Genomic DNA, 26,612 nt, shown 5'->3' with positions numbered 1-26,612 from the left:
ACACCTTCTCAATAAAACAACTTTACAGAATGCAATACAACGAACTCCCAGCACTTCTTCTACAGAAGTCACTTAAAGTCAGTCACTTAAAGTTTTTATACAATACTAGTAAAAAGGCCCGCTTGTTAAAAAACTGGCGCTAGGTCACAGCCGCTACTCCCCGCAATGTGCGCACATACGCGTCCCGCTTGCTTGTTCCCCACCACTGTCTGAAGTATATGCACACAGGGAGCTGCTTGCTTGGCAGTTGGAAAAAGCTGTCCCCACAATGCAATGAGAACCTCTGTGAACCACACACAGCAAACTGTCAGATCCGGCCCAGTGTCCTAACTGCCCTGGCTGTGCACATGCTCAGTACAAAAAAGCCAGGGACACACAACCATTCAGTTGATGACGCAGGGACACTTGCATTTTATTGTATAGGATGTGTATAGGAGGTCACTACCATACAGCTCGTCAGTAGATTTCGCAACCAGTACTCCACAACCTCTGATTATATGTATGAGATATCTGAGATAAGTGAAGAAGTCACCCAGTGTAACTAGCCAATCAGAATCTTTGTTTCAACCAGCTAAACTCTGATTGTTTGTTTCTTGTAACTGCTTCACTTATGTCCCGATTCCCTGTGCACCTTTACTGATAAATCTGCTGTTACAAATTTTAAATGTAATTTTGAACATTTGACCAAAAAAGATTTAATTTTTGCAGCTGACATTTCAACAGTAATATGTGACAAACCAGAGAAAGCCAGACTCCTTCTAGAACATGTGGAAAGGGGGGAGACCCCAGGACTGAAGTCTGTTGTCCTTATGGACCCCTTGGATCAGGAGTTGGTGGAGAGAGGGAGGAAGTGTTCTGTGTCCATTCAGACCATGCATGAGTTGGAGGTGACATTTCGTTACATTTTTTGTACATTTGTTCTATGTAAATACAGAATAAAGTGTGCTTGTAGCCCTGGCTCTGCATTTTTCAAATTTTTTTGTAAATGTAATGTAAACTGAAGTATATAAGTAGGTATGGTATTGTGCTATTATTTCAGTTCGGTGTTCTCCCTAGAAATTTTTTTCAGCTGGGTGGCATGAAAAAGTAGCCGGGTGGGGAACAGTGGGAGAATGCAGAGCTGGCACAACCATACTTACATCATTAGAAGAGGATGAAGAGGCAAACTGATGACAGCCGGTGCTCACCAAAATTAGCCAGGTGGAGCACCCGGCTAAAAGAGCCTGGGGCAACACTGACACTTTAAGCACCCATGTTTTTATAGACCTGTGCAGGGGCGTAACTAGAAATTACTGGGCCCCATGCAAAACTTTGGATGGGGCCCCCTACTGCCAATCCCCTACCCAACCCCCGCTTTCTGCACAGGTTTTTCTCTCTGTGACCGGACTCCTCAAACATCACTACAGGACCCAGCATTTGAGGAGTGGTAGAAAGGCTGGGGGTAGAAAAGCACTGTACACAAGTCCCTCCGAACACTTAATAGGGACGGTCTACAAATCTTTGTCTGAAAAACATTTATGATTCCTTATCAGTGGCTGAGCAGATGTAGTCATTAGAACAATTGTGCAGAGAGCAGAAAGCTTTTTCTCTCCTTGCCCTTAGTTGTCAGTCTCTCAGGACAGGAAAAAGGAACTTCTTCCCCCACGGGGCCCCCGCTGCTTCTGGGCTCCCCTGTGGCTGCATCCCTTACAGCGTCTATTGTCATGCCCCTGGACCTGTGTATAAACTTAATTGCAGAGTTTGTATTTGTCTATGTATAAGTGCTTTGCCTTTAATTAGAAACACAAAAATTTGCTTTCCTAAAACAGAAAGAATTTGCGATAATTCAGGTTGGAGTGAGCTCGAGATGTCTCCCAGAGCACCACTGCTGAATATATGCAAATTAACCATTGTTAAATTGTACAGAGCCATAATAATCCAACATGCATACAGACTGTTTCGGATTGTTTGATCCTCATTAGTACCTCTCGGTTTACAAGACTCTGTACAATTTAACAAGCTGACACATCATTGCATTCCAGCGGTTCTGGAGGTGTGTTTAGCTTCTAAGGGTACAATGGTTAATTTGCATATATTCAGCAGTGGTGCTCTGGGAGACATCTCGAGCTCACTCCAACCTGAATTATCGCAAATTCTTTCTGTTTTAGGAAAGCAAATTTTTGTTTTTCTTAACATCTTAGTAAGGGGGCTTTTAGGACCATTGTAGTCCCTTACACACTCCAATGAGTTCTGGGTCACCATGAGCTTGCTGGTTAGTCTGTACCTCTCGGTTTACAAGCCCTACTCCATAGAGCCAAATTAATCCATGCCATGCACTGATGAGGATCAAACAATCCGAAACAGTCTGTATGCATGTTGGATTATTATGGCTCTGTACAATTTAACAAGCTGACACATCATTGCATTCCAGCGGTTCTGGAGGTGTGTTTAGCTTCTAAGGGTACAATGGTTAATTTGCATATATTCAGCAGTGGTGCTCTGGGAGACATCTCGAGCTCACTCCAACCTGAATTATCGCAAATTCTTTCTGTTTTAGGAAAGCAAATTTTTGTTTTTCTTAACATCTTAGTAAGGGGGCTTTTAGGACCATTGTAGTCCCTTACACACTCAAATGAGTTCTGGGTCACCATGAGCTTGCTGGTTAGTCTGTGCCTTTAATTAGCCAATGTTGATTATGCTACTTCTAAACTAGCTCGTAGCCCAGAAGCTGGCTTCTTCCTGTGCCAGACTTCACAAAGTGTGAAGACTTTTGTTTTTTGTTGTAAATAAGCATGTGCTTTGACAGAGACATATAAATGACAGTGTGATAAAAAAATAGAAATGGGCATATTATGATGCCTAAAAATAACCTAAGATTGAGGTTGTGTACCCAAAAAGATCTTGGATTTCTTATTGAGGGTCTTAACTTGTTGGAGATGTTCTGCCCTGAGCTTCTGCCAAGTCTTTATCTGCATATGGAGGTTCTGACCTCAAATTGTTAAATAGTCAGGGCGAGAGTTAGTTGACGTCCAAATGGGGAAGCACAACCTTTTATTTCTCCTTTTTGGGGGTCCAAGAGGATATACTTGCATACATCCCAGGCTAGCTGCAATGTCATAGTATTGCTAGACTAGTCAGGTAATTTTTATGACGCGTTACCTTTTCACGGTCAAAAAGTATGCTCCTTTCTACTTGCCTGTGTCCAACTTCATCCAGTGATATAAATGTGATATTATCACATTGGCTTTATTTTGCATGCCATTCATTAGCTCCTTAACAGCAATGAACATCTGTTTCTCATCATAGTTGTACCTGTCAAGAACAACTGCAAGCCTATTATAACTAGTTAACCATTATGGGTTTTTACCCCTTATGGACTAGAGCAATTTTCACCTGGCAGCACTTCTCCCTTTCATTCGCCTATAACTATATCACTACTTATCACAACATAATGATCTATATCTTGGGTGTTTTTTTGCCACCAATTAGGCTTTCTTTAGGTGGTACATTTTGCTACGAATTATTTTATTCTAAATGCATTTTAATTGGCATAATAATAATAAAAAAATCATTATTTCTCAGTTTTTATTTGTATTTTACTTTTTTATTTATATTTAGTTTTTTGTATTAATATTTTTATACGTATTTAATTTGCCCATTTGTCCCAGCTATTACACCATTTAAATTATGTCCTTATCACAATGTATGGCAACAGTATTTTATTTGGAAATAAGGGTGTATTTTTTCAGTTTTGCATCCGTCAATAATTATAAGCCCTTAATAGTAAAAGTAACAGTAATATACCCTCATGACATACATATTAAAAAAAAGTTGAGTCCCTAAGGTAATTATTCATGTATTATATATATATATATATACACATGTAAATACAGTATACTGCCACAGGAACATTAAGTAGTTAATCATAACCAGTATGTGATAAGTGCTGCCGCCATTCCTGCTCTCCCAACTCCTCCCTCCCCTAATGTATGCTTATGCATCAGGACATCAGGGCCCCTATTCAATTAACTTTTTCTCCTATGTTTTCTCCCAAGTGACACCTTGTCAATAAAATACCTTTTAACCCACCAGCAAGCAATAAAATAATCAAAATAAATTTGATAGTACTTTTTCACTTACTTTTTGGTACTTTTTCAGTTGCAAAGCCCTGAAACAATATTTTAGAAAGAAGTTTAAAAATTATCTCCTAGGAGAAAACTCAGGAGAAAAAATGAATTACATATGTGCCCAGGAGGTTTATCTCAGACATATTGGGCTGGTTCACACTGCAATAGCTTTTTTTGCGCTAGTAATTTGAAAAGCTTTTGGTAATGGAATGCTATTGGCGATTTTTATAAAATCACATTGCTCCAGTGAGAACACACACATAGCATTGCATTATCAAGAGCTTTTAAAATCTCAAATGCTTAGAAAAAGCTCTGTCAGTATGAACCAGCACTTACTCAAATCACTTTTTTTTCCTAAGCTTTCTTCTAGGAGATAATTTTTCATCCTATTTACAATAACTTTTCAGCACACAGCAAACAAAAAAAGTACTAAAAAGTAGGCAAAAAGTAATATCAAACGTATTTTAAATATTTATTTTCTTACTGGAGGCTTAAAAGTTGTTTTGTTAAACAGTTGTGAAAGCATCTCCTGTTCTCAGTCTAAACAATCAAATAAGAGCAATGTCAACTCTCTTGAATAAAATAATAAATATAACAATTAGAAATAATTTTTAAATATCCCAAGAAAAGGAAAAAAGCAACCCCTTCCACATCCACATGTGCCAGCTCCGTGTTCATATAATTAACAGTGGACAAAGCAAGAGGCAGCTGCCCATTAAAGCAGACCTGAACTCAGAAATGCCTCTTTGTTCTAAAAGATATGCAACAGCATAATCACTTTTAAAGAAAGACATTTCTTTTGCTACAGCTGATGCAAATCCTGCAATAAATGTGCAGTTTGTCTACCTCCTGCTTTCATTAAAGCAGACATATTGTTAACATTCTGTGTTTACAAATTAGACAGGCTACACTCTCTTAATACATACAGGGTGCATTTCTCTATGTTTTCCTTTTGTCCTGTGTCCTGTTCAGGTCCACTGTAAACCAGCACCACTGAGATATATCAATTAAAGAATAACAATTTAACAACTAGCCTAGCAGTATTATGACATTGCAGTTGGCCTGGAATGTACGCTAGCACGTATACGGTACTATTGGACCCCCAAAATGTAAAGTTAAGGGTTTACCTTCCCTATTTGAAAGTCTGCTTACTCTCTTCTGACTATTTAAGAGTTTGAGGCAGGCAAGGAGAGATCATGGGTAGGATGGAGGCGCCCAATGTGTGTTGTAATTTAAGATTTTAAAATCTAAAATAAAAAAAATATAATAAATAGAGAGGTAATCGCTTGCCTCTGTTTTTTTCCAGTTGAACTGGTGTCTATATCTTCTAGAGAGGTAAGAGATTACCTCTCTTTTTATTATATTTTTTTAATTTATATTTTAAAATCATAAAATAGAACACACATTGGGCGCCTCCATCCTACCCATTACCAGTCAGACCTCCTTTGGAGGTAATAGCTTTGCAAATTTCTGGAAAGTCTAACATACTACAGGAGGACGACCATCCAGTAACCAGCAGTACCTTGAGTACCAAGCACAAGCAGGGACGGTAAATTCCCTGCAGGCCTATATGGTGGTTGCGGGAACTGTGGCCCATCTTTGTGAGTATATATCTATATAATTTCATCCTCCCTATACCTGACGATACTGCACCATTGGGCTCCCAGTCTCTCCCTACTTCTCACCTAGGTATTCTTGGCCCTTACAAGAATCACCAAAGAAAAAACCCTATAAGGAGAGATCATGAATATGGAGAGGGTAACAGGCTGTTACTGTTTTGTAAGTTAACTCAGGGCAGAGCTGCTGCAGTCAGCTATTTTCATGGTGCCTGCCAACCTAAATGCAGAGTAGGACAGGCAGCACTTTGATATTTACCTGATCCGGATGCTTGATCGAGTCTCGTCTTCCATTATGGAGCGCAGCTGTATGCTTACATAATCCTTCTGGTCCTCCTGATCACATAATAAGACAGAAGATTGGGATTCGAAGGTGCATGCCGGCATACACCACTGGTCCATGGCGAAGGAGGAGACTGGATTCAGCGTCCGAATCAGGTAAATCTCAAAGTGCTCCCTGTGCTATTCTGCATTAAGCTAGCAGACTGGGGGAGGCAGAAAAGTGTGCGGCGTGGGTGCATAAAGTAAAGAGAAAGAAAAAGAAGTAGGCACAAGGTTAAAGGATATTTCTAATTGTGAGTCAAACGGTAAGATAAAATTGAATGATCCTTATATGCTACCTTTCACATGGGAAAATAATGCATAGCATACATACAGAATATGCATTTATAAAATAGAAGTCATTGCTGGCTATCAAACTGAATTAGTCTTCTTTTTTTTAGGAGTGTGGGAAACAAAACAGAAGAGCGCCAGTTGTGAGTACAATATAACATTTCATTGATACTGTGTATTGTATCAAGATGTTTAAGCTATAGGGAGTTCACAACACTAGAAACCTTGAAGAGATCCTGAACTGAAAATAAAAAGTCAAAATAACCATACGCAGGTCATACTTGCCTCCTGTGTAGTCTACTCCTCAATCTCTTACTCCTCTCCTGCGTCCTGTTTGTCCACTGTGATCAATGGAATTCTCCGTCCTCTATTTTAAAAATGGCCATTAACCCATAACAGCTTCCTGGTCAGCACACTGTTAAACTGTAATATCACCCACTTGAGCCATAGGGAAAAATGGACATTACCTGGCACATTCAGTTGTAACTGACAGCTGCTGATATATAAATGACAGCAACTGGTATATTTCAGTTCTTACAAAATATTGTCAGAACTGGAAGGGATCACTGTAAGAAGAAAATGGTGAGCTTCTGAGAGGAACTGGTGGTGAGGTTAGTTTGTAATATTCATTTGCAGCTACATCATGTGTTTATTTTAAATAATTTTACTCGCTTCAGGTTCCCTTGAAGCTTAAAAAAAAGCAGTTTAACTTACCTGGGGCTTCTTGCAGCCCCCTGCAGTCTTCCCGTGCCTGCACCATTCTTTTGTGACCTTCCAGTCAGCAGCAGTGACCCCCTCAAAGCTGGCCAGCCCTAGGCCGTGTGCATCCTAAATGCATTCCCTTAGCTGTGTGCATTCTGCATACGGTTTTCAACACTGTGGGGCTGAAGTGGTTAATGGTTAATTCACAGGAAGGTTGAAAGATGCTTCCCATTAGAATTCCTGCCTCTCATTAAATGATCTCTATCTACCCAAAGCTGTAAAATGAACTACCGGTTAGTCAAAAGGTTCAGCACACACTTTGGTGGCTTGCTGCTGATGTGGTGTGGGGCTTTTTATCCAAACACTTTAAATGTCACATTTGTGCCTAAAACCAGTGGCGTAGCGATAGGGGTTGCAGAGGTGTCAACCGCACTGGAGCCCTTGGGCCAGGGGGCCCCTTAGGGCCCTCCCTCAACTGCAGTATTAGCTCTTTATTGATCCTGTGCTTGTTATGATCACTTCTATAAATGCTTTGAATGATAATAATCATTAACAAGCTTTCCCCCATCCCCTTCTTGCACCTCTGACACTGTGCTGTCCTTGGCAGGTTTTGGTGGACCGCATCAATTGTAATGTAAAGAGTGCTTGGGGGGGGATGTCAAATTCGCACCGGGGCCCATAGCTCCTTAGCTATTCCACTGCCTAGAACTGTATGTCTAGGAATAAAAAAGGCATCTATGGATGAATAGAAAGGTTAGAGATAGAATGAAGGGGAAAAAGAATGCCTATAAGGTCCTAAAACAGGAGGGGACCGAGGCTGCATTAAGCAATTATAAGGAGTGCAATAAAAGTTGTAAAAAAGAAATTAGGCAGGCAAAGATTGAAGCTGAAAATCAAATCGCTAGGGATATCAAATCTAACCCAAAGAAGTTTTACAAGTGCATCAACTCTAAAAAAAAAAAAAATGTTGACTGTATTGGCCTCCTAAAGGATGAGGGTAGGAACTCAATGGTGGATGACCAAGGTAAGGCAGAGTTATTAAATGCTTTCTTTGCTTCTGTCTTCACAAGGGAAACATCACTGTTGCAAATTACAGAGGCAGAAGAGTCTCAATTTTCCAACTGTAATATAGTAGCAAAAAAGTTTCTGTACCGTGTTAGCCAAACAAATTATATAGGTAGAAAAAAACAACGTTTTGTAAAAAATAATACCTTTTAATGGCTAACTAATAGAGTTAACTGTAATATTAAATACTTAACGCAGGAAGAAGTGAAGGCAAGACTAAATAAATAAAAAATAGACAAGGCACCTGGCCCGGATGGCATGCATCCTCGGGTCCTAAGGGAATTAAGTTCAGTTATAGATAAACCCCTCATCTTTTGTGACTCTCTTTCAACTTGCAGAGTCCCAGTGGATTGGAGTACAGCCCACGTTTTCCCATTATTTAAGAAGGGCAAAAAATCAGATGCAGGAAATTATAGACCTGTAAGCGTAACATCAGTTGTATGCAAACTATTTGAGGGGTTACTAAGAGTTACTATACATGACTTCATAGTAGAAAATAATCTTATTTCTCAGCATCAACATGGGTTTACTAAAGACAGGTCCTGTTTGACTAACATGCTCAGCTTTTATGAGGTAGTGAAGGCTAATGTGGATATTGGGAATGCTGTAGATGTGATATACTTGGACTTTGCAAAGGCCTTAGACACTGTTCCACACAAAAGTCTGGTGCAAAAGTTGAGGATGCAAGGACTGGGGAAGAGTCTGTGTGCATGGATAGGGAACTGGCTAATGGACAGAAAACAAAGAGATGTGTGCAATGGATCATACTCAAAATGGGTGACTGTTAGCAGTGGCGTCCCACATGTGTCTGTACTGGGTCCAGTGCTCTTAAATGTATTTATTAATTACCTAGTAGATGCAGTAGTAAGCAATGTTGCTATTTTTGCAGATGATACAAAATTGTGCAGAATCATCAACTCTCAGGAAGATAGGGACATAGGACATATTGCAACAGGATCTGGATAGGATGGCACATAAATGGCAGATGAAATTCAATGTTGAAAAATGTAAAGTCATGCATTTTGATCGTACCAATAGTCTAGCACCATACAAAATAAATGGGATACAGTTGGGGACATCAATCTTGGAAAAGGATTTAGGAGTACTCATCGACAACAAGTTAAATAATTGTACTCAGTGCCAAGCCGCTGCAGCTAAAGCTAACAAAATTTTGGGATGCATTAAAAGGGAAATAAAAACTCGAGATGCTAGCATAATATTGCCCCTGTTTAACTCTCTAGTAAGGCCAGATCTGGAATATGGAATTCAGTTCTGGGCACCACATTACAGGAAAGATATGGCAGTTTTAGAGCAGGTGCAGAGACGAGCAACAAAATTGATACGTGGGATGGAAGGTCTCACTTACCAAGAAAGGTTAGATAAACTGGGTTTATTTAGTCTAGAGAAAAGACGCCTTAGAGGGGATCTTATTAACATGTATAAATACATCAGAGGGCAATACAAATGCTTGGCGGATGAGCTTTTTGTCCCTAGGCCTTCTCAAAGGACTAGCGGACATGATCTGCGCATGGAGAAAAAACATTTTAGCCATTTATTTAGGAAAGGGTTCTTTACAGTAAGAGTGATTAAGATGTGGAATGCATTGCCACAGGAAGTAGTTATGGCAAACTCTATACCGACATTTAAAGGGGGCTTAGATGCTTTCCTTGCGTTGAAAGACATTCATGGCTACAATTAATAGGTGATGTCCAATGATGTTGAGCCAGGGATTTTATCTGATTGCCATCTGGAGTCGGGAAGGAATTTTTTCCCTTTTGGGGCTAATTGGACCATGCCTTGTAAGGGTTTTTTTTGCCTTCTTCTGGATCAACAGGCATATGTGAGGGAGCAGGCTGGTGTTTTACTTTGTTCTCTGGTTGAACTCGATGGACGTATGTCTTTTTTCAACCCAAATAACTATGTAACTATGTAGTGCTGTAAAACACAGGATGCAAGAGCCTTAGTTACTCCTGTATGAATTAACCCTTAAAGGACGTCAGTCGCAAATCATTTAAAAAATATAAAGTAGATGATTTAAATTGCAATTAAAAGAGGTAAAGAAAGGTGTCATTAATTTAGCAAAATAGTAAATGGTTTTCCTTAAAGGGAAAATCCAAGCAATTTGAAAATAGAAAAATCCACTTAATTGGGGCTTCCGCCAGCCCCCTGCATCCGTCCTTTGCCGTCGCCGCAGCTCCGGTGGCTCTCCGGTGGAGATGCCGACTTTGCCAGGTCCACTTCTTCTGTGTTCCAGCATGCTGCTTACTGGTTGAGCATACGTCATCCAGATTGTACAGCGCAGGCACAGAACTACTGCGCCTAATCAGTACAGTCGGGATGATGTCAGTGTGACTCTGTGAACAGGTGCAGTGAACATCATCCGCTGGAGGGGACCCCGGGCCATCAGTGAAGAGCGGAGCTGCGTCGAGGGCTCAGGACGGCTGGCAGGAGCTGGAGGAAGCCCCAGGTAAGTGGATTTTTTTATTTTTAATTTGCTTGGATGTATCCTTTAAAGGGGCACTATGGCGCCAAATTTAAAAAATTTAAATAAGTGCAAACACAGACAAATAAGAAGTATGTTTTTTCCAGAGTAAAATGAGCCATAAATCACCTTTCTCTTATGTTGCTGTCACTTACAGTAAGTAGTAGAAATCTGACAGAAGCGACAGGTTTTGGACTAGTTAATATCTTCATAGGGGATTCTCAGCAAGGATTTTATTCTTTATAAAGATATTCCCTAAAAAGGATTTAAACAATGATGCTGACCAGCTTCCCTGCTCGCTACATAGTTTTTTGGCAGTTGGACAGCGCAACTGTCATTCACTAACTGCTTTTGAAAATAAACAAATCCCTTAGAATCCCATGTAGAGATGGACTAGTCCAAAACCTATTGCTTCTGGCAGATTTCTACTACCTACTGTTAGTGACAGCAACATAGGATAAAAGTAATTTATGGCTCATTTTACTCTGCAAAAAAAGTACTTCTTACTGGTTTATGTTTGCACATATTTTAAATTTTACAATTTTGCCATAGTGCCCCTTTAAAGGACCACTATCACGAAAAAGTAGGTGGGTAAAATCTGACAGAACCGTCAGGTTTTGGGCCAGTCCATTTCCTCGTGGGGGATTCTAGGGTTTTCTTTGTTTTCCACAGCATTTCCTGAACAGCAGTTTAACTGCCAAATAGTAAGATACCAGCCAGCCTCCCTACACACTTGCACACTATTTTGTCAGTTGTCAGACTCTGAGAATCCCCCATGAGTTTCAAAACCTGTTGGTTCTGTCAGATTTTAACTGCCTACTTTTTTCACGATAGTGGGCTTTTAAAGAAAACCTGAAGTGAAGATTAAAAGTCAAAATAAACATACACAAGTCATACTTACCTGCTGCGTAGTCTACTCCTCAATCTCTTTTTCCTCTCCTGCGTCCTGTTTGTCCACCGTGATCAATGGAATTCTCCGTCCTCCATTTTGAAAATGGCCATTACACCATAACAGCTTCCTGGTCAGCACACAGTTAAACTGTAACATTGCCCACTTGAGCCATAGGGAAACATGGACACATCAATTCTCCTCTCAGCTGTAACTGACAGCAACTTACAGTATATATAACTGACAGCAACTGATATATTTCAGTTCTGACAAAATGTTGTCAGAACTGGAAGGGATAATTGTCAGAAGAAAATGGTGAGCTTCTGAGAGGAACTGATGGCGAGGTAACTATGTAATGTTCATTTGAAGTTACCTCATGTGTTTATTTTAAATATTTTTACTCAGTACAGGTTCTCTTTAAATTTCATTAGTAGGACAAAACTAACATCTGACGGAGACTTGGCTAAACCAAGTGAAGGAGAGTTAGAAATACATATTTCATTTTCTTTCCTCACAACTAAAATGCTGCCTACCTCCAGCGGTTGGTACTTCCCTTCCCTGTTCCCTGTCATTAAGTCGTTACTGCTGTTATAAAACAGCCACAAGACCATGAGGTAGTCCTCGTTCACATCATACATGCTTCCGTGCGTATGATGTACGACACACAAGAACGGCATAGACAGCCCTTCTGCTGTTCACCTCAAAGGCGCTGCACAGCAGTACGATGCACTAGGATGTGCTTGTGTACTGCTGCATGCGTTCGGCCCGCAAGCGCAGAGCTGACCCATTCACTGTAATGAATGGTAACAGCAGCGGGTAACAGTGCAGATGGTGTGTGTTTGTACTGTATATACAAATATTTATTTATTTTGTGTTGTTTTTTCCAATATCAGTTTTTTTTTTCAATTACTGGAAATAGACAATAAACTTTATTCAAATAGGCCTATTTAACAGTTTGCTAAACTAATGACACCTTTCTTTACCTCTTTTAATTGCCGATTAAATCATCTACCTTATATTTTTTTAAATGATTTGCGGCTGATGTCCTTTAAGATGGCCAGACACTTATAGATAGGCACTACACCACCAGATAGCTCGATCTCAGATCAAATATGATCAGAGAGGGATCAAATCCTTCCACACATTAGGCATAGATTGTTAATAGTTAATTTAAGCATGAAATCCATTAAAAATATATTGAACTGCAGTGTTTGATCCAGTGCAACCTTATGGGCCATTTATCTGCCGCAGCTTGCGATCTGTGGAAATCAATATGTTCTGTCTTGCTCGATTTCATTATTTTTGGCCAAAATTGACTGATTGACTAAAAAAAATTGTTTAAAATTGGTGTTAATATTTGATGGTAAAATAAATACGTGTAACATGTAACATTTTTTTTTATACACAGCCTCCAAAACCTGAAGATCTATCTATAGTATGTTTCACCAGTGGCACTACAGGTGTGTTTACCAGTCCAAGCTCAAATGTGCCTCAGCTTCTGGCAGTAGTATATTTTAGGATATTCTTTTCTGCATAATTCTCTGTAAAATGTAGGGTTTCTGAGGGTGCAGATCAATGTTTTAACATTGGTTGAATTTAGTGGACTCATGTCAACCACATTATAAAACTAGGCAATCAAATATAACAATATTACAACCAACACTTTATTCCCTCATCTCAAGATGATGTAAGGTGTTGGGCAAAGAATTTGATGCTGCCATAGCAGAATGACAAAAAAACAGTGATTGTAGCACAGATAAACAATAAAACAGAGAACTATTCACTGAAATTAGAGACATTCTTTACTTAGAGGTGTTCTCACTTTTGTTGCCAGAGGCTTAGACATTAATGGTGGCGTGTTGAATTATTTTGGTGGGACAGCAAATTTACACAGTTATACAAGCTGTGCATTGACTAATGTACATTTTATCAGAGTGTCTTCAGTGTTGTCCCATTACAGGACAAAAATAATTAAATATAACTAAATAAAATTATAAAATATTTACAAAAATGTGATAAATGTACTCACTTTTTTGAGATACTGTAGTTGGAATGCACATTTTCCCAAAAATTTAACACTTCTGTTCCAAACCCCACTCTACATAAGGTAAATATACAGCATAGCTGAAAAGTAAAGCAATAAGCTTCTAGATTTCAGCTTGGCCTAACTGAAAGTATGGCTTTTCAATTATCTGTGACCTGGGTTACACTTTGAAATTGTTCACTGGGCCAGATTTATCAAGAGTGCCTGAGACAAAATATTGGTAGGTTTTTAGAAATCCATGCAGAACTGTCTCAGGCATCTTAAGAAATTATTAGATAGTGCAGATTCCTTCTAAAACTGTTGTAGAATATTAAGGAGCTAGGAAGGTCTATCAGACAGTGCAGTGTGTGAGGGGAATTGCTGTTGCTGAGGTAACCAGCACGCATACAGTAAAAAGCGGCGCCGGGGAACAAATGGCGCACGGTTGCTGAACATATCATTAAAACGCTATTTTCCGTTTTATAAATAAAACGATATTTTTTTTTTAAAACAACAGATAGCGTTTTATTATTATCCATGTAAATAGCAATAGCTGCCCGGGGAAAAGTGTAGCAGATGTGCGCAGGGAGTGGGGGCCAACTCCTACCCTCTGTTCCTCACCTCGGGAGCCCGCTCCTTTTAATGGCAGTCAGCGCAGCGGAAGATACAGCTGATCACCTCCCCAGTATGCGGCTCCGGTCTTCAGCAAACGTTAGAGCTGCAGGTCTACGCTGTCTCTTCTCTCTGCAATGCCGATTACACTATTTCCTGATTCAGTGTAATCGGCATTGCAGAGAGAAGAGCGTAGACCTGCAGCTCTAACATTTGCTGAAGACCGGAGTAGGGGGGAGGTGAGTGATCAGCTGTATCTTCCGCTGCGCTGACTGCCATTAAAAGGAGGGGGCTCCCGAGGTGAGGAACAGAGGGTAGGAGTTGGCTTCCACTCCCTGCGAACATCTGCTACACTTTTCCCCGGGCAGCTATTGCCTCCTCCCGCCCCACCGCAGGCAGCCAGGCAATGCACTCTCCCACTCCACCACACCACAGGCAGCCATCCAGCAACAATGCCACGCCACCTGAAAACGGTAAATTACGTTTTCCAAACATTTGAATGGCGCGCCAGAAAGTAGCTGCGGAGCTATGCGCCAGATTTTCCTGCTTCCAACCAGCACACCTGCTGTATTGATAGCACCAGGCTCTGAGGAGGAATTCAGTAGGTGGGAGGAGCCCTTCACAAATCATATTAGATAAAAAGGAGAAAGTGCAAAGCGAGATATAACCAAAAACTCACAAGTTACAGCTTCACAAATCATGTCTAGCCTGCACTCTGCAATCATATCTAGCCTGCAGCTCTACACCTGTAGACCTGCTATCAAGCACTTCTTAATCTGCGCCAGTTTAGGGGTAGATTTGCACTGTTCGTAACTGTAGTGCAGCTCTAGAATTTCATGCTAAATTGCCACTATTAACTAAGATTTAAGAAGGCCCTTATTATCATGCAGAAGTGTTCTCCCTGCTGGTTAGAACAGATTAAGAAGAACAAACTGTCGGTAATGCGTTGATAAATTTCCCCCAGTGTTATCACCTATAGAAACCATGGCTTCTTTGCATTAGAACTTGAAGGACTATAGCAGAACTATAGCAAACAGTAACAAGATGTCCAATATAAAATGAGAAACCTTTCACTTAATAATATTTAAAACAATAATGTGTTGTGATAACTTGAATGGAAGGCTGATAACATTTATTGGCTGAATCAGTAGGGTGGAGAAAACTATCTTTCAAGCTTAATACATGTTATGTGACCTTTGATGTGTTAATGATCAGTAAATACGTGCATTTTAGACTGAATTCTCTATCATCCAATAAAAATAAACATACTGATTAAAAGCATGCTATTTTAAATAGAAGCATTATATATACATATATATTATTATTATAGCGTATACACACTTTCACCTTTCATTTGATTCTCAGCACTGAGTATATAGAAAGAGCATGGATTGTCACTGGAGATCAGAAATAAGAAAACCAAACAATTTTCTGAACTAAAAACATTTACTCAGTCAGGTTTCTGTAAAGATTTCTCTCAACAATTACAAGATGTGCATTTGTGTTCTGCATAACAAAACTCCTCATGTGAAAATGTTGAGTTTTCTAAGTTGAGCTTTCTTCTTTACATGTAACAACTGCTGTAGATACTAGTATTTTCTTCATGTTCACATTATTGCACCAGTGTGTGTGTGTATGTGTGTGTGTGTGTGTGTGTGTGTGTGTGTGTGTTTGTGTGTGTGTGTGGGGTGTGTGTGTGTGTGTGTGTGTGTGTGTGTGTGTGTGTGTATAACACACATTATAACTTCATTTAATAGATCTTGATCTCTATTCTCATTGTAGGCAACCCTAAAGGTGCTATGCTGACCCATGGCAACGTGGTGGCTGACTTTTCTGGATTCCTGAAAGTGACAGAGGTGAATACTTTGGACTGCAATGTAGACCACATGATGGCGAATCTCACCATAATACTTATTTCTTGACCATGTGTTACAAATTTTAGCAACAGTTTTATCAGCTGCTGCCACTGAGGATTTTAGGTTTAATTAAGCACAGCTAGAGGATTGTTCTCGGTGAGTTTTATTTTATGAAGCACTGCCATATAACAAAAAAGATGAACAGTGCGTTCATCTTTTTTGTTATATGGCAGTGCTTCATAAAATAAAACTCACCGAGAACAATCCTCTAGCTGTGCTTAATTAAACCTAAAATCAGTTAACAGGCTCATTCTATAACAGTTTACCATAAATGGGGTGCACTGTCCTTGGATCACCACAATCAGTCTCTTTAAAAGTTCACACACAAAAGTAAAACTTCCGCAATGCTGGCCGCGCATTGTAAGATCGAGCCCGCCCGCTCATGCGTGGGCTGGCACGATCTTACAATGCGCGGCCATGATTACAGAAGAGGAGCTATACGGCCTGGACGAGGAGGGGGTCCGCGCACAGGATAAGGGGCACTGTGGACCACCGAGGGAAGCCTCAAAAGGATCCTAAGGCTTCCCTCTCTGAGGGGTAAATACTAATTTTGAACCCGAGCTTCGGCTCGGGTTCTCTTTAAAGGGATACTGTAGGGGGGTCAGGGGAAAATGAGTTAAACTTACCCGGGGCTTCTAACGGTCCCCCGCAGACATCCTGTGTTGGCGCAGCCACTCACCGATGCTCCGGACCCGCCTCCGGTTCACTTCTGGTATTTCAGACTTTAAAGTCTGAAAACCACTGCGCCTGCGTTGCCGTGTCCTTGATCCCGCTGATGTCATCAAGAGCGCACAGCGCAGGCCTAGTATGGTCTGTGTCTGCGCAGTACACTCCTGGTGACATCAGCGGGAGCGAGGACACGGGAGTGCAGGCGCAGTGGTTTTCTGACTTTAAAGTCAGAAATTCCAGAAGTGAACTGGAGGCGGGCCGGAGCATCAGTGAGTGGCTGCGCCAACACAGGATGTCTGCGGGGGACCATTAGAAGCCCCGGGTAAGTTCAGCTCATTTTCCCCCGACCCCTACAGTATCCCTTTAAAGAGGAACTCCAGTGAAAATAATGTAGTAAAAAAAGTGCTTCATTTTTTACCATAATTATGTATAAATGATTTAGTCAGTGTTTGCTCATTGTAAAATCTTTCCTCTCCCAGATTCACATTCTGACATTTATTACATGGAGACATTGTTACTGTGGGCAGGTTATTTAGCTGTTTCTAGCTGCTCTGGCTGTTAGACAGCTAATAACAGCTGTTTCCTGTCTCTGAACATTGTTACATTGTGGCTGTTTGCCAGCAGTACCGCGGTCTTCAGAGGTTCTTGTGGGAGGGATTTCAGCACAAAATCAGTCACACAGCGCCCCCTGATGGTCTGTTTGTGAAAATCATTGTCTTTCTCATGTAAAATGGGGTATCAGCTACTGATTGGGAAAAAACTCAATTCTTGGTTGGAGTTTCTCTTTAAGGTGTGTAGGTCTGATTTCATGTGTAAAGGATCATAAGGAGTTGGACAGAGCGCTACTGTATAAAAAGGAACTTTTGAAGAGTGCTACATATATCACACTTATAAAATACGGAAATGTAATACAGATAAGCATTGGCCCTCTCATAGTTTTGCATTTTTGTTTATGTTTCAAAATGAATGGTTTCTGATCTTTAAACAAAAAAATTTGACATTTAGCAAAGGGAATTTCAGCAAATGCATTGTAGTTTTTTAAAGCTACTACTTGGTAGTAATAAGCTTAGTTATAAATATCTCATAATTTGGCCAGTTTTTAAGATAGTTACGAAGTAATTTTACGCCACTCTTGTTTGCAAAACTGCTGTTATTCAGACAATGGTAACATTTTGTTAATTAAGGCCCCTTCTACACTTACCACAATCTGTTGCATCGCACAAAAACACTGCATACCGTCGCAAAAGCAGTGATAGCCCTATGGGCCTTATCACATAATCCAGTCATGTTTAGGAATCTAAACAGAAAACTGTACATTTTTTTGCACTTCCTTTACCAAAATAAACAACGTGCTGTACTGCATAGTGAAAACTCAACAAACATTTTTGTAATTTAGTATGAAGAGCCAATTTGTGGTTATATATTGTTTACTTAATAAATGTAGCAAAATGGCTGTAAAATCAGATGCTGATTAAAGAATGCTCAATTTCTACCACACACAGAAAAATGACTTAAAAAAGATATCAGATTTAACCACTTCAGCCTACAATGTTGTTCACCTTATGCATCTGAGCAACTTTCACCACCCATTCATTTGCCAATAACTTTATCACTACTTATCACACTGAAATTATCTATGTCATGTTTTTTCCACCACCATTTAGGCTTTCTTTGGGTGGTACATTTTGCTAAGAATTATTTTAGCCTAAATCCATAGCAGGAAGATAAGAAAGAAATGGAGAAAGAAAAAAAATCAGTATTTCTAATTTTTTGGCCATTATAGTTTGAAATTGAAACATGCTACCGTAATTAAAACCCATGTATTTTATGTGTCCATTTGTCCCAGTTATTACATCATTTAAATTATGTCCCTATCACAATTTATGGCGCCGATATTTTATTTGGAAATAAAGGTGCATTTTTTCAAAATGCGTCCATCACTATTTACAAGCTTATAATTTTAAAAAATATAGTAGTATACTCTCTTGACATGCATATTCAAAAAGTTCAGACCCTTAGGTAACTATTTACGGTATGTTGTTTTGTTTTGTTTTTTAATTGTAATTTTTTTTTTTTAAATTAAATACAGGTTTGCTGTATCAATAAGAAGTATGATGTTATGTATTTGTTTGAGTTTACTTTATGTATACTAATTGTGTGTTCCCGAGAGGACATGTGACATGATGAAATGAACACATGTATGTGTAGTGCAAAATATAAATAACCAGGCTGCATTTGAATTATTTTTATTTTGCTGCCTGAAAGAGTTAATTTTCAGGCATGCAATTGACAGCTTCCATCTTGTTGGTACCTTGTGAGGAATATAGAGAACCCTCACTGATAAGAAAATTACAGCCATAAAAGTTTTCCTGGCAGACTGCAACATCTGAGGGTAGGGGAGTCAATATTTCATGTATTTATAAGATGCCATTAAGCAGAGGCCATAAAACATTCAATCTACCGTACTTTGTAAATGTATAACTATAATATAAAATCATGGGATATCTAAAAAAAGGTCATTTTTAGGAGTAGATGGATACATTCAATAGTTTATCTCATCAGTTTGTTTTCACTTTGGGTTCACTTTGAAGATTTGAAACCATTCATCTGGAACTATGAAAAAATGGCAAAAAGGATTGCAGATATAGAGTTAGCCAAAGCTACCACATGTTCCACATCTTAAAGGATTCTGTCAGGTTTTAACTGCCTACTTTTTCATGATAGTGGTCCTTTAACCACTTTTACTGATAAGAACTCTGAACCTAAACAGGTGGTAAAATCTCTTTTCCTTCATATGCTGTTCATGTCCCTATGTCCTTTATATAGACTAAAGGTGCGTACACACGCACTACAAAAGGCAACGACGGGTCCGCCGGACCCTCCTTTTAGCCGACAGTAGCGCGTGTGTATGCGCTGTCGGCGGACTGATAAGGTTGTTTCCTAACGATCCGCTGAGCAAGGCATCCCAGGGACTCCTTTAGATTTGCAAACTTTGTTGGAGCCTTCCAATGTTCACATCCCAATTTCTTTCCTCTCCTAGGTGACCCCCACAGCCCAAATCCAGTGTGGCCATCACGATCTTCACACCCATAACAAGTGTAGCCAAAAAAAACACCTGACCTAGATAGATCTGTGTATCAGAGGGATGCAAGGAACTATCCTTGCATCCCTCTGATACACAGATCTATCCAGATTGGGGCCCCCACACAGCTCTGCCTCCCTTTCCTGGGGTTGTAGAGGTTGCCCCCCCCCCTATAGTTATGCCCCCCTGGTTCCCACCCAAAAAAGACCCCACAATTTTTGAAGTTGTATAACTAAAACTCAGGCACACACATACAATAAAAACTCTGGGCTACCTCAGCAAGTCTGCAACAATTTCTGTGTAGAATATAACACAGGTGTTCATTATACATATTTGCAAATACTCATGAAGCTATGTGAGTACATCATGCTTCCTGAGTGGTACGCTTAGTACTTTTCTAGCATCCTAAATGCTGGATGTGTATTCCAATAGATGGCCATGCCAGAATTTGCCAGGAAGATGCCAATCACCTCCACTTTGGACACCAAACCAGTTAGTGAGATTTTTTTTTCTCTAGAAATGTCATCTCCCAAGATTCCATTTTGATTTTGTAAAGATTCTCTTAATCTAGAGATAATTGGAAAGTGCTGGATGTCTGATTAATGTAATCATACTAGACAGCAGTTATGGCTGCTGAAAGTTTAACAAATTGGCGCTTCTCACACTAAAGTCTTGTGAATGCCCCTGCAGTGTCTGTAGGCTACTCTGGATATTATTTCCCCTATGTTTCTCGCTGTGGCTGCATGCACACAACAACAACTCTACAAGGCAAATTCACCAACTCAGCAATCCTGTCTATGCCTTGATATGACCCTGGCTAGCTAAAAGCAGACAACCTTTAATAAATCCAATCCAGGCCAAGTGCACCCCAGCTCTTTAACAGAACAGTCCTAATAAACCCAAGTACAATTTTCAGATATTAAACAGAATAAGCTATTTACTAGATCTTAATGCATATGGGTAAAACTGGATTCTTCAGTTTTAACATGCATATATAAGTCTACAAAATGGATGTAATATTAAATACACAACCACCGATTCTAAGCCTACTGTATGTTAGGTTCAAGAAGACCATTGGATGGGCACTTATTGACTTCTATGGTTGCACTAACCTCCATATTAATATTTCACTTGCAAAAGCACTATATATTGTATTAAGTGTGAATTTTGGCATATCCTGTATCTTCTGGTGGGGCTGCCTATTGAAATTCACCAAGGCAAATGTATCCATATATTCTGTAGTATTAAATATTGCTATGTATCTGTGGTGAAACAAATGAGTTTCATTCTAGAGTTAATCATGAAATGAATCTAGAAATATACTTTATGTTGCAAAGTAACAGAAAATGCTGTTGGTAATACCTTTTAATGATTAACTGCAGGTAGCAGTAACTGTTAGCCTTGGTCTCTGTGCTAGGCATTGCAATATAGAGAAACATATTTCTCTAGTAGAAGTTTTACTGTATCAGCATGTTTAAAGCATGGGAACATCTCTCTTTTACACAATTCCTGGCAAAGAGACCTGAGCAGTTTCAAAAGCTTGCAGTAATGCCCATCTGCAGTTAGTTATTAAAAGGTTTTAGCAACAGAAACTTTTGTTATATGGGGCTCTATCCAGGTTCATTTATTAGGTAAGCACTACAGTGGTATTTATAAATTATATTCATTAAGAGCCTCTCTCAACATGACAAAAGCACATCAACGTAACCTTTCTGTGGTGTTTTAGTACGTTTGTCGCCCTAATGTTTACTACTCCTGCTAACATACAGTAGCCTCATTGATCTTGTGGCCTAACACTGTACTGTACTGTATACTGCTCTCTTCTACCTACCTGTCTCTTGACAAACTTTTCCCACTTTTTTCACCATTTATCTTCTTTATTGTTTTATGACTTTCTCGTCTTCCTGTCAGTGTTTCTCTCCTTTTCTGTCTCCCACGCCCTTCACCTGCAGAAAGTGATATTTCCGACACAGGACGATGTGCTCATCTCCTTCTTGCCTCTGGCTCACATGTTTGAGAGAGTAATACAGGTAAGCCACTTGCCTGATCTGACTTGGCCTCGTTGGGCTGCCTATGTTTTTTTATCTTTCCAGAGTCAGTGGGCCCCAACATCCGAGGATGTACACATTTCCTATTTGCCTTTAGCACACATGTTTGAGAGAATGGTGCAGGTAAGGCCTCTGTGTTGGTGAAAGTGTTAGGACGCCACCAAGTATCAGGCTTTGTTACATTAAATAATCTAAGATTCAAAATCAACATTTTTAAAATTTGAATTTAACAGTGAATAAAGTTTGCTGAGAAAATTCATTAGTAGTCATTTGAATACTAACACTAACAATATTAGAGTCTATTATTCAGTATGCAGCTTACGTGTAGCATAAAATACCTGTAAATATAGTAAAGCAATTTCAATCAGATTTACTCATTTTTATCAAGTCTGTCCCAAATCATTTGTTTTAAAATGGATCATAAATGTTTAATTTAGTTTGAGGTCAAAACTTTGATTAGGAATGGAAAATACTGATATCATCAAGTGGTGAAACAGTGGTATTGTACTACAGTGAGTTTTACAAGACGATACAAGTACAATCAGATTTTTTGTTGAGATTGCAATGTGGTTCTATCGATTACTAATGCTTGACTGGTGTATCAGTCTAGGAGTGTTGATTGAGACCAGTATTGGACAATTCTCAGTCCGTCTGTTGCCATGTTTAACTAGTTAGTGCACCGAGTGCAGTATATCTACGCTCCACAGGACTTAGATATTTATCTACCGCCAATATGCACGCTCCTGCGTGCGTTCTCGTCACCACCCATTAATGCACAGATCAGTGAATGGGAACACAGTACATACATCTCCCATTAAAATTACACCCTTACCTCACCCACTCTCCCATAGTTACAAAAATAAAACATTTACACACATGAGGGGATGTTACTGTTATTTTTGCAAATAAGGGCTTGCAATTATTAAAGTATGCAAAACTGAAAAAATACACCTTTATTTCCAAATAAAATATCGTAGTTAAACATTGTGATGGGGAGATAAATTTAACCACTTCAGCCTTCAGTGTTTTTTCACCTTATGCATTCGAACAATATTCACCTCCCATTCATTCGCCATTAACGTTATCACTACTTATCACAATGAAATGATCTATAGATTGTCTTTTTCCGCCACCAATTAAACTTTCTTTGGGTGGTACATTTTGCTAAGAATTATTTTTTTTCTAAATGCATTTTAACTGGAATTTTAAGGAAAAAAAAGGAAAAAATTCATTATTTCTCAGTTAAGGCATTATAGTTTTAAAATATGCATATTGGATTATTTTGCCTCTGTACTATTAAAAAGCTGACACATCATTGCATTCCAGCGGATCTGGAGGCAAATGAAAGGGAGGAGCACTTAAAGGTGAACATTGCTCTGGTCCTTAAAGTGGTCTGAAACTCAGAATTTCATCTTTGCTCTAAAAGATTCCTTACAGCTTTAAACCTACTACCAGAAAAAATGTAGCAGAACAGCATTTAGACAGTTAAACACAGTACTTTGCTCTGGACTGGAAAGCTCCTTCAGCTTTAGATTTGATCCGAAGAGGAGATAACATTGTCTTTATTTACATTCCTCAGTTGTTACATTGTGTGTAACAACTGTGAAAGAAATGCTGGATTATAGGCGGAAGGTGTTTATATCTCTCCCAGATTTCTCTCTTTTATATCTTAAAGGACCACTATTGCGAAAAAAATAGGCAGTTAAAATCTGACTGAACCGACAGGTTTTGGGCCAGACCATCTCTTCATGGGGGATTCTCAGGGTTTTCTTTGCTTTTTCAACAGCATTTCCTGAACAGCAGTTGCAAAGTCATGTTAAGACATGTGAGACATGGTTAAAAAGGAGAAGAAAGAGAAGTTCATACAAGCCATGGTGGGGAAAGGGCTTTAGCCCAAGGTATCCACCTAAAGGCAACCCAAGAAACCCGAATAGGCCAAAAAATTGCAGGAAACCAAAAAAAACTCAACCCAAGCCATCTGCTCCTGCTGGGTCGGGGAAAGGATCAGGCAATAGCTCGCCTGAGTCATGTTGGCTAGATAGCCCGTTTTCAAGTGGTAAGGATGAACCTTCTTCGGAGGAAGAGGTCCCTTTAGAGGAAGAAAACGCATCAGGCTTGGCAAGAGGAAGAAGAAATCCTCAAGGCTCCCCAGGACGACAGAACGGCAAAAGTATTTTGAAGAAAAATCAGATATCCTGGGAACAGAAAACATGGGGATGGATTAAAGGCAGTTAAGTCTTTTCTACCTCTGTTGCAGGAAAGCCCAGAGGAGAATGGATTCGTGTTGTCTGGCCTGGAGGCGGTGCTGACGGCCAACTCCTTCCTCTTCAACCAGCTGCTGGTACCATCAGCACAGCTATGGGGACACCGGTGGCCCCCACTTTTGCCAACCTCTTCATGGGAAGGTGGAAGATTGATCAGGTGTTTTCCGGGAGGAGGGAGGTGCCTCCTTGGTCTGCCCCTGGGCCAGATACATTGATGATATTCTAGTAATCTGGGCGGACACAAATTGAACCTACATTTGACCACTAAGTGGGGAGGCAACTCATTGGATTTTCTGGATCTGAATATTGCAATTGAGGGACACAGAATATTTACCACCACATTCAGGAAGCAAAATGCTTCAGACATGGTGCTGCATGGATGTAGCTATCATCCCAAAAAATTGAAGGACAATCTGTCATACAGTCAAATTATATGAATGAGAAGGAATAATACAGATGAAGATCGGGGTAAATTACAAATGTTAGAAGAATTAGAAGAGGTTATGATTACAAGGTGTTGTCAGCAGCGCTGGCATAGGCTGAGATTGTAGATAGGAAATCCCTGCTTCAACCTAGTAGGAAAAACAAAAGGGAGGAATTCTTTATGCACTTTACCCACTCTCCATTAAGTGAACAAATAGCAGGCTCCATAAGAAGAAACTGGACTTTATTACAGTTGAATCCTTTACTAAAAGAGAAATGTACACAATTTCCATGTATCTCTTTTAAGAGATGTAAGAATCCTCGGGATCAGCTTATTAACCCTCCTGGCGGTATAAAAAATTCCGCGAGGAGGCAGCGCAGCAGTTTTTTTTTTATATCATGTAGCGAGCCCAGGGCTCGCTACATGATAGCCGCTGCTCAGCGGCATCCCCCCGCCCGCTTCGATTGCCTTTGGCGATCTCCGATCAGGAAATCCCGTTCAAAGAACGGGATTTCCTGGAGGGCTTCCCCCTGTCGCCATGGCGACGGGGTGGGATGACATCACTGACGTCACCGACGTCGGGACGTCATTGGGAGTCCCGAACCACCCCTCAGCGCTGCCTGGCACTGATTGGCCAGGCAGCGCACGGGGTCTGGGGGGGGGGGGGCGCGCGGCGCGACGGATAGCGGCGATCGAGCGCGGGGCGGCGGCAATCGGTATGCTGATGCAGCTAGCAAAGTGCTAGCTGCGTGCAGCAAAAAAAAAAATTAAACAAATCGGCCCAGCAGGGCCGGAGAAAACCTCCTGCGCGGCTTACCACGAACTACGTTCGGGGTTACCGCCAAGGAGGTTAAAAGTGAATTTAAGAAACATCAGGCCAGAACATGGCTAAACAAGACAAGAATGATTGGGAATTACAGGTGTGGCACCTGTCTTCATTGCCATCAATTCTGCAATGGAAGAGATTTTTTTCCATCTTGGGAAGCGCTATAAAATTAGTCATTTTTTTAATTGCAGAACAGAAATGGTGGTTTACATGATTATGTGTCCTTGCAGTTATGTATATATCAGAAAGACTACCAGACCAATGAAGGAAAGATTTCATGAACATTATAAATCTATCACCAATGGTAAAGGGGCAAAAAGACTAATAGAACATATAAGGGAGCAACATGGATCAGACCCGGAAGTCCTGAAGTTCTTGGGAATTGACAAAATTGTGTAAAATGATAGTGGGGGGATTAATAAAGATTTGAAATTGATGCAGATAGAAAGTAGATGGAACATGAGATTGAAGGCAGATGGCCCTATGGGGTTTAATGACCGTACTGACATGGGTATATTCCTGTAAATTGGGTGAGAGGCACAATGATGGAAAGCTAGTAGAGTGGTAAGTAGAGAACCGTTCGCCGGTTCTGAGTGACGTCACGCTCATGTGCAGAGAGTGCCCGGCAACAGGAGCGCGATCTAGGACGCGCTCCGCCGGGCAGCGCAGGCGTACTACTCCGGGTCATTGCGACCCGGAAGTAGTAAGAGGCCCAGAGAGGTTCGCCAGGCGAACTGTTCAGCCCATCACTAGTGGTAAGATGTGTATTCACTCTGCCTACCTGAGTGTCGTACCCGAAAGTCATTATAAATACTGTTGTGTAAGTGGGCACCTATGATTTATGATCACGGGTGGCTGAAATGTTTGTTTGGCCTGTCTGTTGATGTGTATTGAGGTGCCCAGTTTATGTAGTACCTTTGTCTTTTGTGCTCTCCTCCTTATGTTCATTGCAATATAAATTAATTTGAGACCTAGGATGTACATCCAGTATATTGGTTGGTATGTGTACCTGACAATAATTGGTTGGGTTGGTCTTCTTCTTCCTCTTGCTAGTATGGTGTTAATTAATGTTTAAATAGTGAGCTATCCTGTTCTACAAGGGTTAGCCAGGGAACATTGGACCAGCAATAATTGCAGTCCTGATGTTCTGTTTTAAGAATGTATGTACTGTACACTGTATGCTTATGTCTTACTTATTGATATCCTATGCTCCTCTGCCTTGCTCTTAATACGTGCTAATATTGTATCTGAGTTGGCCACTAGATGTCACTATATT

At 40.2% G+C, this 26,612-nt stretch overlaps 1 protein-coding gene across 4 annotated transcripts in view; it reads left to right on the top strand.

The window, feature by feature from the left end:
* ACSL6 (acyl-CoA synthetase long chain family member 6) overlaps nucleotides 1-26,612 on the top strand; it is a 316,002-nt gene that overhangs the window by 198,050 nt on the left and 91,340 nt on the right. For 3 of the 4 annotated variants that reach the window (XM_068277434.1, XM_068277436.1, XM_068277437.1), the window contains 5 exons: nucleotides 709-887; nucleotides 6,445-6,477; nucleotides 12,881-12,932; nucleotides 15,890-15,963; nucleotides 21,868-21,945. In XM_068277434.1, coding sequence (XP_068133535.1) covers nucleotides 709-887; nucleotides 6,445-6,477; nucleotides 12,881-12,932; nucleotides 15,890-15,963; nucleotides 21,868-21,945 — 416 coding nt within the window. Of the gene's footprint in view, nucleotides 1-708; nucleotides 888-6,444; nucleotides 6,478-12,880; nucleotides 12,933-15,889; nucleotides 15,964-21,726; nucleotides 21,805-21,867; nucleotides 21,946-26,612 lie in introns of all 4 variants that reach the window. The other variant, XM_068277435.1, reaches the window with a different exon arrangement.

The sequence above is a fragment of the Hyperolius riggenbachi genome, chromosome 3, assembly GCF_040937935.1.
Source record: "Hyperolius riggenbachi isolate aHypRig1 chromosome 3, aHypRig1.pri, whole genome shotgun sequence".
Taxonomy (NCBI): domain Eukaryota; kingdom Metazoa; phylum Chordata; class Amphibia; order Anura; family Hyperoliidae; genus Hyperolius; species Hyperolius riggenbachi.
This window is presented reverse-complemented; position numbering and strand designations above follow the sequence as displayed.